Raw genomic sequence first — 13,134 nt, 5'->3', positions numbered from 1 at the left:
TATGAACTCTATATTGTTTTTGTTTTGGCCTTCAAGGCATCCTGTCTTTATGACATTCTACCCAGCAAATAAAAAAACATTATCATCCTGAGAAACGTTCAAAGTAACGTTCAGAGGAAAAAAGATCCAAATATCGAACAAAGCGTATAAAAAGCAATATGAAAACTATACAGATTGTCCTACTATCATTAAATAATTTTTCACTTGCAAAGTGAATATAAGACTTCATACCTAGATACTTAAAGCTGAAAATGAACCATTACTCACTGTCTTAACAGCTGTCTGCCTTGCTTCCACGTTAACTGGCTATTCTGAGGCGCTGTGGGAGCCTCTATGTCTTTGGTTTCTTCTAAAAAGTAACAAAAAACAAACAAAAAAACAAGAAAGTTTCATATACATTATTTCAACTACTGAAAATATTGCCAAAGTTCTAAGGGATAAATTCCCGCAAAAATAAACCTAGATATTTTATAAAGAACAGAAGCAAATTAATTTTTATTGAGTATTTACTGTGAGCAACTTATTTTAAGTATGTTTATCCCAATAACTCCAACACTTAGGACCCTCTCTGTTTTAAAATTGGGAAAAGCCAAGTGTACATTAACTATAACTACCATGGATTCAAAAATCAAAAGCCCAGGCCTTGAAATAAAATATTAAAATTATTTTTTTAACTACCAGAATTCTACTGAGTTGAATGCTTTTGAAATTAAAAAGCTGTTTAACATTCCCATGAGTGATTTAAAATCAACATTACTAAGAAATTAGTTCTATAAAACTAGTGAACAACTTAATTTTGAGTCGGTATCAGTAGACTCTAAGTCTACATCACAAGACTTTATATAGTCAATTTCATTTTTTAGATCTAAAAGTTAAACCCATTTTTTACTGTAAGTAAAATGTCACTTTTTATTCTTAGGTAACAAAGTAGATGTACCAAAAAAGGATTTAATAAATAGTATAATTTCAGATGAGTTCTCAATAAATGTCCCTAGAGTGAAATTTAAATTTATTGGCACTAATGAAGTTATAGAACAATTTTCCCATAAATTCCTATTATAAAAACAAAGATAAAGCAGAAAGGGCATTAAAGACCAGCCCTCACACATCTGAATGCTGAGAACCTAGAATGGCTCATAGTTGTTAAGCTCCAAGACTCTTCAGAGTCACATCAACAAATATTTATTGGTAGTAATTCAAATATTCTCTGCAGGTATTACTTCTCCAACCTTAACAATCCTATTATTAATATCTTCTCATTCTTCCCCTCAACGTAGGAATTTCTATAATTTCTAGAAATGTTTATTTCATTCTAATAGTCTCCTTATTTTTCTATTTATACTTTTTTCTATTTATAACATTTTATTTTTTAATCACGTATAACATAATCAGTGGAGAAAAAAAACATTTAAAAAAAAAGAAATACAACTGCCCAAAATCTTATCACCAAAAGTTAGTATTTAAAAGTTTATCATTCCGTATTTCCCATCTGAAAATACATACATAAGCTTCTCCCCATTACAAAAAAAAAATGGGCCAACGTGTATACTGCACTATAAGCTGCTTTTGACAATGTGTCTTGAACATTCTCTCTGTGGCAATAAATATAGATTAACATCACATAAAACGATTGCATCATATTCCACAGAAGATATATTTACCTATTTAATTTAACCAGTTCCCTAATGTTGAAATTAGTTTCCGTTATTCACTGTTATAAATAATGATGCTAAGAATATCCTTAAAGTACACCATAAGCTACAGCTCAATTTAATACACCTATCAGTACCTAGATGAAGAAACAAAACATTACCAGCATCCCAAAAACTTTCTTTGTGCCCTTTTCCAGTCACTTGATACTCCCAGAAGGGCATACTATCCTGAATTCTAAAAACGAAATTTTTAAATTTGATAACATTAAATCATTTATATCAATTTTTAGTTTTATGTGACGCATCCATGTTATCAGGTTTATTTTTGGTTTGTTCACTTTTGCTGCTAGACAGCATTCTATTATGCTAATATCACAATATATCCATTCAAAGGCTGAAGGACATTCAAGTTGTTTCTAGTTTTTTACTATTAAAAATAATAATACCGTGAACATTCTTATACAAGCCTTATGATGAACACATTAAGCATTTTAAGGAGTGGAATACCTGGGAAAGGAATTACTGGGTCACAGGGCATGCCACGTTCCCTTTAGGAATACCACAGACAAGTCTTTTCCAGAGCAGTTCTATCAATTTACAATCCCAACACCAGTAGATCTACAAGTTCTGATTGTTCACATCCTCCTCCACACCTGACTTTTTTTCTTTTACATGGTAGCCATTCTGGTAGGTGTCTAACTATATACTGCACTGTGTTTTTAAGTTGTATTTCCTCAATAACTTAAAATTGGGTATCATTTCATAACGCTTATTGGCCATTTGGGTATCCATTTTATGGGGTGCCTTTTCAAGTCTTTTGCCCATTTTTCTACTGTTACAGATGTTTTTCTCTCAAACGTAGGGGAAAAGGAGATCTTTACATATTTGGATATAACACCTTTTATAGGGTTAGGTTTACTTTATATATATTGGGATTATTGAGACAGGAATAAAAACATGCCTATCTTCTTCTTTTACCAAATCAATATTTTGCATATCTTCTCTTTTTTACATTTTGATTTATTTTAGGCATATAAAAGGCAATATTGATTCATTTAATGTTTGTCTCTATACTTTGATGTAATGATTTTATCCACCTCTGTTGGTATGGTGTATTTTTGCCCATCCCTTTGTTTTCTTCCCCAGTAAACATCCTTAATATGTTTTTATACCTCTGTAAAAACAATCTACTTTGTTATTACTGTCTCTTATAAATCAAATACTTGATGTCATTTTATTCCTCAACTTTAAGAAGTTGTAATAGTTAAGTTTAAAACAAGTTTAGGACCAGTTTATTTTTACCTGACTTCAGTTGTGGACAGGAGAGGTTTACCTGCTAATGATTTTGCTTTCTACAAACTCTAGCAGCGAGACCAGCTGGCCAGTTCTGACTGTGGCTCCAAGAACAACGAGCCTACCACTAGCCTCCCTCCTCATACTACACAGACCAAGCTGATGGTCAGCACTTGAGCCCTAGAAAGTGACTGCTTGAATATTCTAGCCATCTTAGAAAGTGGAGCAGACCCCAAAATAAATCAACTGCAGGTTGTACGTATGTATGGAGTGTTTCTGCCTAGTTCTAAGTACTTTATATCAAACTAAAAATAAATTAACTGAATTTTTTAAATTTACTATAATACCCAACTAAAAAAATCCACGTTAGTTTTATTGTCCCTACCATATACGGTTTGACTTTTTAGATATGTAAACAACCATAGAGGAAAAAGAATAATTGTATATATAAATAAAGACATCTTTTATTAGCATCCAATAACTGCATAGAATTCAATTTGTACCATCAGTGTGTATATAAATAGGTTTTAAATATAACTGAGAAATTGCTAATATTTCCAAATATTGTATAATATAAATCCAAACACTTACTTATTAGACTTTTGGAATACTCAAACTATAATCATATGGAACGCTAACCTTAACATTAAACTGTTAGCTCTTTTCTCTATCCAGCCCTCTCTTCCCCGCATAACTGTTCATCAGATGGTACTCTCCAATTCACTATCTGTATAGAAAAGAGCAAGGCCAACTGGATGTCATTTTTTCCTTCTCGGATCATTATTTGGCTGTCACTGCATTTTCCAAATTCAATCAAATTTCTAATTTCTTTGGAACTAAATTGAGTTAATCACAGCTTCTCCAGATAAAAATAAGTTTTTAATTAAAAAATTAAGCTTATATAGGATGGAATAAGAATTGCCTGCTGGTGGAGTAAGTGTTCTTTATTACTTCATTACCTTCCCGTCTAATTACTACCAAAAATGCATCTGCAGTTTGACATAGGTTTCAACACAAAGAAAATAGAACAAATAACTTCAGGACTGAGATGTAGATGAACTACTTACTAACTTTTATTCATTAATTATTTTCTCCAAAATTATAAACAGTAGTACAACAGTCAACCATCAGACTGACCAATGCTATCAAAGCAAAATGGGGGGAAAGAGAACATGTCTGTTAAGTAAAAATAAGCTTAAACCAATTTTTCTTGAATTGCGGGAGGGGGCCACAGAGGAACAGAAGAATGGAGTTTACCTGATTCAAAGGTTGGCATTTTCAAATCACCTTGGTTCAGTTCTGTGCCATATTTTAATTTGTGATATTTTGCCCTGAAAATTTAATAAAAAATTGTTGAAAATTTTTTTCTTTTTCCATACAGCTAAGTAATTATGTTATTGGAGAAACATAACAAATAAAACATGATATGAACATCTGTTTCTTTAAACTTGCAAAGGAACTTGGATGAAAAAAATGTACCACTCAAAAAGGTAAATTACCCAACTATATTCCAAAACTTAGATTCTATAACAAAAGATGCTATTTCAATTTAAAACTTTAATCTCATCCTTTTCTCACATAAGAATTGTATCAAAATATCCTCTTATATTTTGGGCATGGTTTTGTAACTTTCAAATAGCTTTCAAATACACTGTACAATGATATAAAAGAGAATGTTTTAATTTATTTTATTCATATAATAAAATGAGACACACATACCTTTCTTGTTTTAATGCATACTCTAACATCTTTATTCTTCTTACTAAATCCTTCTTCAAGTTTTCTTGACCTTTTCTTTCTCCTTGCAAAAATGCTATTCGAGCCTAAAAATATAAATGGTCCATTTATTTTCATTTTTTTTAACTATACATAGGGACTTGAGAAAAGGAAAACAATAAAGGTAGACTTCTGCACTTTTATTCATGACAGCAAGACTTAAAATTCATAGAAGTAGTTGACCAAACTTTGTATTATATACACAATCACGTTAAAAATAAAAATAACTACAAATTAGCTACTTGTTTATAATCCTAAAGATTACCAATAATAATTTTACATAATCTTGAAGGAAAATTTTATACCTAAAATTGTATCTAATTCCTAACATGTAAGTCACAAGATACTAAAAAAGATTATATTCTCAAGTAGATAAATATTTTTCCCAAAATAAGATGTTTCAAAAAACAGTTTCTAATTCCTAACATGTAAGTCACAAGATACTAAAAAAGATTATATTCTCAAGTAGATAAATATTTTTCCCAAAATAAGATGTTTCAAAAAACAGTAATACTGCCTCAAAAGCCTTTCTTTCATGAGAAACTTTAAAATTTATGATAGTTTCCATTCTACCCACCCCAATCTAAACTGTAATTCTTGAAACAATACCAGAGTATTGCAAATACAGCAGTCCCCCACTAATTCAAGGGGATACGTTCCAAAAACCCCCAGTAGATGCCTGAAACCGCAGATGGTACCAAACCCTATATATATATGCATACGCTATGTTTTATCCTATACATACACACCCATGATAAACTTTAATCGATAAAACAGGCATAGAACAATTATAACAATGTAATAAGAGTTATATGAATTGGGTCTCTCTCTCTCATAAAATGACACAGCTATTAAGTGACTAATGGGTGGGTATCACGTACAGTGTGGTTACCCTAGCTATCACCCAGTTTCACATAGGTTTCAAATGAAATGGCTAGTTTGAAGTGGAACGGCTCGAGATTTCATCACACTACTCAGAATGGCGTGCAATTTAAAACTTATAAATTGTTTATTTCTGACATTTTCCATTTAGTATTTCAGACCAAGGTTGATCACAGGTAAAGGAAACACAGAAAGTGAAACCAAGAAGGGGGTTAGGGGATGGGTGTGACTACTGTAGTTTCAAATTAAGCCACAATATATGATTAATGACCTCAGTACTTTCTGTTGTCAGTTTTCTGTAAGGATTTTCTTTTCTTTTTAATTGCCTTATTTACTGAGAGAGGCAATTCTCCATCTTTTTCTGGCCCTTCTCAACATGTCAGTATCTTCCATCCACTCCACACTAAAGAGTAATGTTTAAAGAGGCTAGCATCTGTATGGGGACATTTCCATTATGCAGCCATTTACAAAACGAACATTCACATGGGAGAAAATGGTCTTGCTGAGATGACTCATAGGTGTTCATTACGAGAAAGTAAGCTAATTTATGATTTTTTTCATTTTAAAAAATTTCAGTGAACATGGAATTAGAACAAATGAATTCAGCTGGATGATTTAATCAATTCAATTTAGATGTGTTCATTTGCATAACAGAAATACACCAGCCAGCAGACCAGCTAACTGAAGTTAATTAATAAAAACACAAATAAATGTCTACTGGCATCAAAACGAGTTCTTCTCTATTACTCATTTAAAAAAATCATATACAACTCCATAACACTTAAATTATAGATAGCTACATAAGACTTTTAAATGCAAGTTTCAAAATAAAAGGTCTTGGAGAAATGGTAGATTTAGAACCCAACAGTCTAAGATCCTAAAAAGAAAAGTAGCATTTATGACTCTCTTAAGTTTTGAGGCAAAGGCAAAACAGGTCAATTTCATTACAGAGCATAAAGCAACTCTGACTGAGGTTTTTACCTGTATTGGCTTTTTTTAAAAATATTTTTTAAAAATTTTCAATTACAGTTGACATACAATATTCTACTCTGCTATCTTGACCAGAAATCCTGTACTGGCTGGTTTAAGAAAAAAAATGTAAATCACATACTACAGAACCATTAATATGACTCCAATTTCCAGATCTTGTAAGCATTCTACAATTAGCCATGGAAAAAGATGAAAGAAGCTCATTTTACTCTGCTTCTTAAGAAGCAGTAGTTGGTGATTTTCTTATTGAGAAAGGCATTACAAACTAAGTGAAAGTTATAATGTCCTCTAAGGGAATACAAATAAAAGACTACAGAATGGTAATGCTGCCTATTAGAATCTTACACTGTAGTGAGAATTAATTTCCGCTTTTCTTTGGCATTTTCATATTAAAAACCATCCATACTTACAGAATGCAGTTAATTAAACAAATAAACACAACACACACATACACACACTGCATGCCCTAAACCCAAAATCCCAAAACAACTTCTGAACAGAAGCTGAAGGGAGATAATTCACAAAGACACAGGACCAGGTAAAGGTGAGAATTCATCAAAACAAAACTTTTAAAAAGACATAGTCTAACCAAAAACACCTGGAGAGGGCAGTAAAAAGCAGATGACAGATTAGTAACTACTGGTACTGACCTTTTGACCTCGTATCACCAAGTATCTAGACAGACAGTTTGTCAGAAAAGGTAAAAATTAAGTCTGATAGTGGTAACAAAGTCCAATTTAACAGATTTGGCATTTTGTAAGGATCACTGACAATGGACTTTTCAACCACTTTTACAGGTTACATAATGCACCAATAGTATTTATCATCTCTGCAAATAATCACTTTAAAAAGTAACCAGAAAGGGATGGCCTGGTGGCTCAGGCGGTTAGAGCTCTGTTCTTCTAATGCCGAAGGCTGCCAGTTCGATTCCCACATGGGCCAGTGGGCTGTCAACCACAAGGTTGCCAGTTCAATTCCTCGACTCCCACAAGGGATGGTGGGCAGCGCCCCTGCAACTAAAATTGAACACGGCACCTTGAGCTGAGCTGCCGCTGAGCTCCCGGATGGCTCAGTTGGTCAGTTGGTTGGAGCGTGTCCTCTCAACCACAAGGTTGCCGGTTGGACTCCCGCAAGGGATGGTGGGTTGCGCCCCCTGCAACTAGCAACGGCAAGTGGACCTGGAACAGAGCTGCGCCCTCCACAACTAAGACTGAAAGGACAACAACTTGACTTGGAAAAAAGGCCTGGAAGTACACACTGTTCCCCAATAAAGTCCTGTTCCCCTTCCCCAATAAACTCTTTTAAAAAAAAGTACCTAAGGATAAACCAATAAAGATGTGCACGATCTCTGCACAGAAATTTTAAAACTTTAACTGTGATATAAAAAATTAACCTAAATGGAAAAGTAGACTCACTATGGAGAAACACCAATTTTCACACAAATTGTACAAGGCAGTTAACATAATTCCAAACTGCCAGTGTGATAGCACCTCTTTTCACAATAACCAAGAGGTGGAAGCACTCAAGTGTCCATCAATAAATGAATGGATAAACAAAATGTGGTATATACATACAAAGGAATATATCAATAATTCAGCCTTAAAAGGCACGGAAATCCTGTCACATGCTACATGAACACTATGCCATATCAAATGAAGCAGTCACAAAAAGATAAATACTGCAGAATTCCACTTTTCTGAGGTATCTAAAGCAGTCAAAGTAGAATGGTGGTTACTGGAGAGGTGGGGCGAAGAATTGTTGTTTTAATGGGTTTAATGTTTCAGAATTGTCAGATAAACAAAGTTCTGGAGATTTGTTTCCAACAATGTGAACGTATTTAACACCACTCACTGTACATCTAAACATGGTTAAGATGGTAACTGCTTTTTAGCACATTTAAAAAGTATTAAAAAAATAAAGTTTTTCTAAAAAGGCAAAACAGATGGAAGGAGATATTTTAAAACATATAGCTGAGAATGCACTCATAAACATAATATATCATTCCTATGTGCTCCCCAAAATGACATACCACTTAATTAAATAAAACAAAAAAACAGTCTGATAGAAATATTGTAAAAAGAATTAACACTACCAGATCACAAGATACCGAAATTACCAATCAAGATATGAATCAGTTCTCAACCTCAATAGTAGGTCTACAACCTCAATTTGCAGTCAGAGAAATACAAATTAAAAATACAATAAAATAACACAATACCAGACTGGATAAAAATTTCTCAATTATTTGTAAAGGAAGATGTGAATCAACAGATATTCTTATAAACAACTTATGGGACCATAAACTGGTATAGTCTCTGTCTGTATCTATTCAAATTGGAGACATAAATACATTAAACCAAAAAATCCCTAGACATTTACCCAAAAGAAATGCACTGTATGTATGTACATACTAAGAGACATATAAAAAAATTCCCTTTTTTTAATAACAGGCAAAGACTGCAAACAATCTAAATGCCCATAATTAGAAAATAGATAAATTGTGGACTATTAGTACAATGAAATACTTAGAGCAAAGAAAAGGCAATACTCTATTTCTTGACCTCTCCAAGAATGGTATCATGGCTGTTCTCTTTATAACAGCTGATTAAACTGTGTGATTATGTTTTCTGTATATAAACTGTATTTCACAATTTAAAAATATTTTAAAAATTAGTCTCATTCTTAAGGATTTAAAAGTATATTTTTATTTTTATTTAAGAAGTGTATTTTTATTGTGAAGATAGGGTCAAAGGATCTAGGTCCAGTAGTTAAGAGGAGAAAAAAGTTCTACAATGAAATGTGTAGTAACTTCAATAAAGGAAAGACTTTAGGAACCATAAATTTTCATTTTTTTATTTGCCAAACTTACGTAATTTTAATGTTTCTAATTATTTGACTTCAAGAGTATAAAAATGAATAGATAATTAACTTGAAATTCATTACTACAAATATACGGTACAGGCAAAAATGAACTTTTATAAATTTGTTTCCATATCCAATCTCAGTTAATTTGGAGAAACAAATCTTATCATTGAGTTTTATGAAAACTTTTCTCCCTTTTAATGTAGGCAAAGGTACTCACTGGGACCATATTTTATTTAATCACTTGATTTTACTCAGCAATCAGCATGTGATTGTGACATGACAAGCTAAAAAATTAACTTGATACCTATTTACAACGGATCACTTTTAACTGCATGACCACTAGAGGTCACCAGTGCCAAACGATCAACACTGATTCAGCTAACATCGACTGAAGTGATTTCACAATTACTGTAGGTTCCAATGTTTCTAAAATAAGAGTATCTTGCTTAAAACAAATTCCTTAATCAAATTTGTTTTACTGTAAGAGTTTTATTACTCTAAACAAAATTTAAACTAAATGCGATATAGGTGAGTTTTGTTTTATTAATATTTAATGATTTTAAGACACTCTTCAGAACTTACTGAAAAACAGAGACATTTAGAAACTACTACCATTTGGGAACAAACTGTAACATCCAAGTAATTAACAAAAAAAGCGTTAACTACTTTAGGTTTAGAAGCAAATTAAACACAATATCAGGTTATAGCAGCTAATAATAAACTCTTAACGCCACTATTTAAAATAGTAGGCTATATTATTATAACTATCTAATCACTATGTTATTTTGCCCACCTGAATCTAGTTAATAAAAAAGTAAATAAAATAAATAGGCCATCAACAAATGTCAGTACCCTCTCAACTAAATTTATACCTGTGATTCTGTTCCAAGCACTTTAAATAATACTTCAGGTTAAGCAAGTTTCAGTTGTAAATAATTTAAGCTATACATATATAGAGTCAGCTGGCCCACCGACATTTTACATAAAACATAAAATATAGAAAAATTCAGATCATACAAAAGTTTCAAAACCTAGCTAATTAATACAATCATCAGGAAGCTTAGATTTTAAAACACACACACGTAGCCTTGTAATTCAGTGTATGGAGGCACACTGCACAGAAATCTTTGTATAATCATCCAGTAATACAAGCAATCACCTCCCCACTAAAAAGGTGCATGCAAAAGGCATACACTTTTCAAGAACAATAAATAAACAAAAAGCTTGCTTGCAACAGTGTATAAAATTTTTCATTTTCCAATTTTAAAGCAAGCTTAGAATTACAGGTGAAAGAGAAACACCAACAAAATACTAAGATTTCCAGAGGCAAATAAAACCTATATTTTTATCTCTTCTATTTACAATTAAAACAAAATTTAATAAAAATGCCACCACCACCTTCTAAAATCCCAACGTCATTTTACATGGCAATAGTTAGTTTGCTTTAAACCAACCAAATTATGTCTAAGAATGAATGGACTCTGCTACTTCTAACATATTTTATTGTTATTTATGTATCTTTGAAAAGAGAATGAAATTCTTCTTGGAGTATGGCTGGTTATAATTTTTTAAAAACTGACTAGTAGAAAAGGCTTCCATGTAAGTGACTTTCAGCTTTTTTTTTTTTTTTTTTCTGCTGACAAGACTGATTCTTTGGGGAAGCCAATAACGAGAACGTTGACAAAATGAAAGATGACTATACTGTCAAAAAATAACAAAATGGTTTTCACAGTACTTTACAATTATCAGGGGAGAAAAACATCTTTCTTGTTATTGGAGGGCAAACTTACGTTCTTAAGACTGGTATCTTTCTTGAAACAATTTTTTGAATACCCAAGAGATATTTCAAATTTTATAATAAAAATAAACAGGTTACAAATAAAAAATTTTACAAGTAAATTTTCAAGAACAGCAGCTTAGATTAATTTATTACTTTTTCTCTTAAAACTCAAAGCATTTTGAGTAATTAAGGAAATTACTGATCAGGCAAGCTATTTAAAATCGTTACAATCTTAAAATTACTGATGTGAGAAAAAGACAGGCTTGGCTATGTAGTATAATTTTCACTAGTAGAGGTCCACATTTCTTAACCAAAACCCTTTAGGGCAGATGTGTTCTGGAAATTATTAGTCAAGTGTATGTAATAGATATTCCATAACACCTCATCCAATGCAAACTGTGGCAGTAACAAATACAATAAAGTATATTTGTTTTCGGTAGATGGGATAATTAAACACAATTAATAGCCTATGCTATTTCAGTTAACATTTTTGCCATCAAATGGTTAACAAAAACCTTTTGATTTCAAGAACTTTTGGACTTCAGAATTGTAAATGAAAAGCTGGAGGAATAATAACCATCATAAATATTTGTCAAGTATGCTACATGCCAAACACAATTTTAAGTATTTAAGTGTACACACTTACTTCTCACAATGACCCTGAGCTGGTATTGAGTTGGTATTATTTCCCCCACTTGACAGAAGAGACAAATGGGGTACAAATAACCAGGTTAAGTAATTTGGTCGATATCACAATTAGCAGCGGAGGTACTAAGATGTGAACTGGGCAGTCTCAGTCCAGAGTGTGCGTTCTGCTCATCAAACTACAAAGCTGCTCAAAAGAATGGGCGGAGAAAATCAGCTCGAGAGATAAGGGAAGGGTTGATAATCTCAGGATGCTTCTAGTTCCCCTCCCACACCCAAAACAGACATCAATAACTGCTTCAGAGTTAAGAATTCTTAACATAACTTAGGCTCCAGGCAGCCATGATAAAACTGTTTGAACTGGCAAGCAGGATGAAAAATATCTGCCAGCCCAATTTCATACTAAGAAAATTGGAATACCAATCAACTACCCTTGTTTTCCTAATTAGATAAATGCTACGAGAAATTTAAGCTACATAAAAGTATGAATATTTGTATTTTGTTCACCGATGTATTCCTATTATGCGAAACAATGCCTGGCATTATGTGTAACTTAATGCCAATAAATATGTTGTTTAAAAAACAAATGAAGTCATAATTATTAATAGTGTCTCAGTTTTCTCAACTGTAAAATATGGGAATGACCAGGTATGTACAATCTCTTGCTGAATCTCAAACCTGGAAATACTTAATTCATCTACAGTAAGTGACATTACTTTTAAGAAATTCAAAGAGATTTTTCACATGCATACAAGAAAAATTCACTTTGGTTAAGCACATTTGTGATTCCAGAAATTTTGCTTGTCAACTCTGTCTAAATTCAGTATTAATGATCAAAATTAAGAAAATATTTAAGAAAGTTAACATGAATAAGCTAAAATTCCTATTTTAGGAGTTAGGTGTTTATACCCTCACATTTATTGTTATAGTACTATTATTGTTGTTATAGTACTAAGTCCTACCAATGTACAATTAGTTAACTTAAATTTTTATATTTCCAAGGGAAAAAAAAACCTGAACACAACTCTGATTTATATTTAACTAATCTTAAGCAAGTCAATGAAGAAAACAATAATGGCTTCTGGAAATTCCCTTTAACGACTCACATAAACACTATTACTTAATAAAGGTTTCCCCAAATAGGACATCTCTAATTTGGCCCACAGCTACCACAGCTGTGGCAAGATACCCTGGACTTTACTTCTTTGGAATTCCATAACATCTTCCCACAAAAAGGCCTATAAAAGTTTT

General features: G+C 32.3%; 1 protein-coding gene across 4 annotated transcripts in view; it reads right to left on the bottom strand.

The window, feature by feature from the left end:
* The window catches only part of STRN3 (striatin 3), a 92,959-nt gene that overhangs the window by 49,258 nt on the left and 30,567 nt on the right, over positions 1–13,134 (bottom strand). For all 4 annotated transcript variants that reach the window (XM_019754514.3, XM_019754512.3, XM_074328122.2 and 1 more), the window contains exons 2-4: positions 4,665–4,768; positions 4,203–4,276; positions 268–349 (exon numbers count right to left, since the gene is read on the bottom strand). In XM_019754514.3, coding sequence (XP_019610073.1) covers positions 268–349; positions 4,203–4,276; positions 4,665–4,768 — 260 coding nt within the window. The remainder of the gene's footprint in view (positions 1–267; positions 350–4,202; positions 4,277–4,664; positions 4,769–13,134) is intronic.

Source organism: Rhinolophus sinicus, chromosome 3, assembly GCF_057876585.1.
Source record: "Rhinolophus sinicus isolate RSI-liver-muscle chromosome 3, RSI-T2T, whole genome shotgun sequence".
NCBI lineage: Eukaryota > Metazoa > Chordata > Mammalia > Chiroptera > Rhinolophidae > Rhinolophus > Rhinolophus sinicus.
The sequence above is the reverse complement of the archived record's forward strand: the minus strand, read 5'-3'. Positions and strand labels throughout refer to the sequence as shown.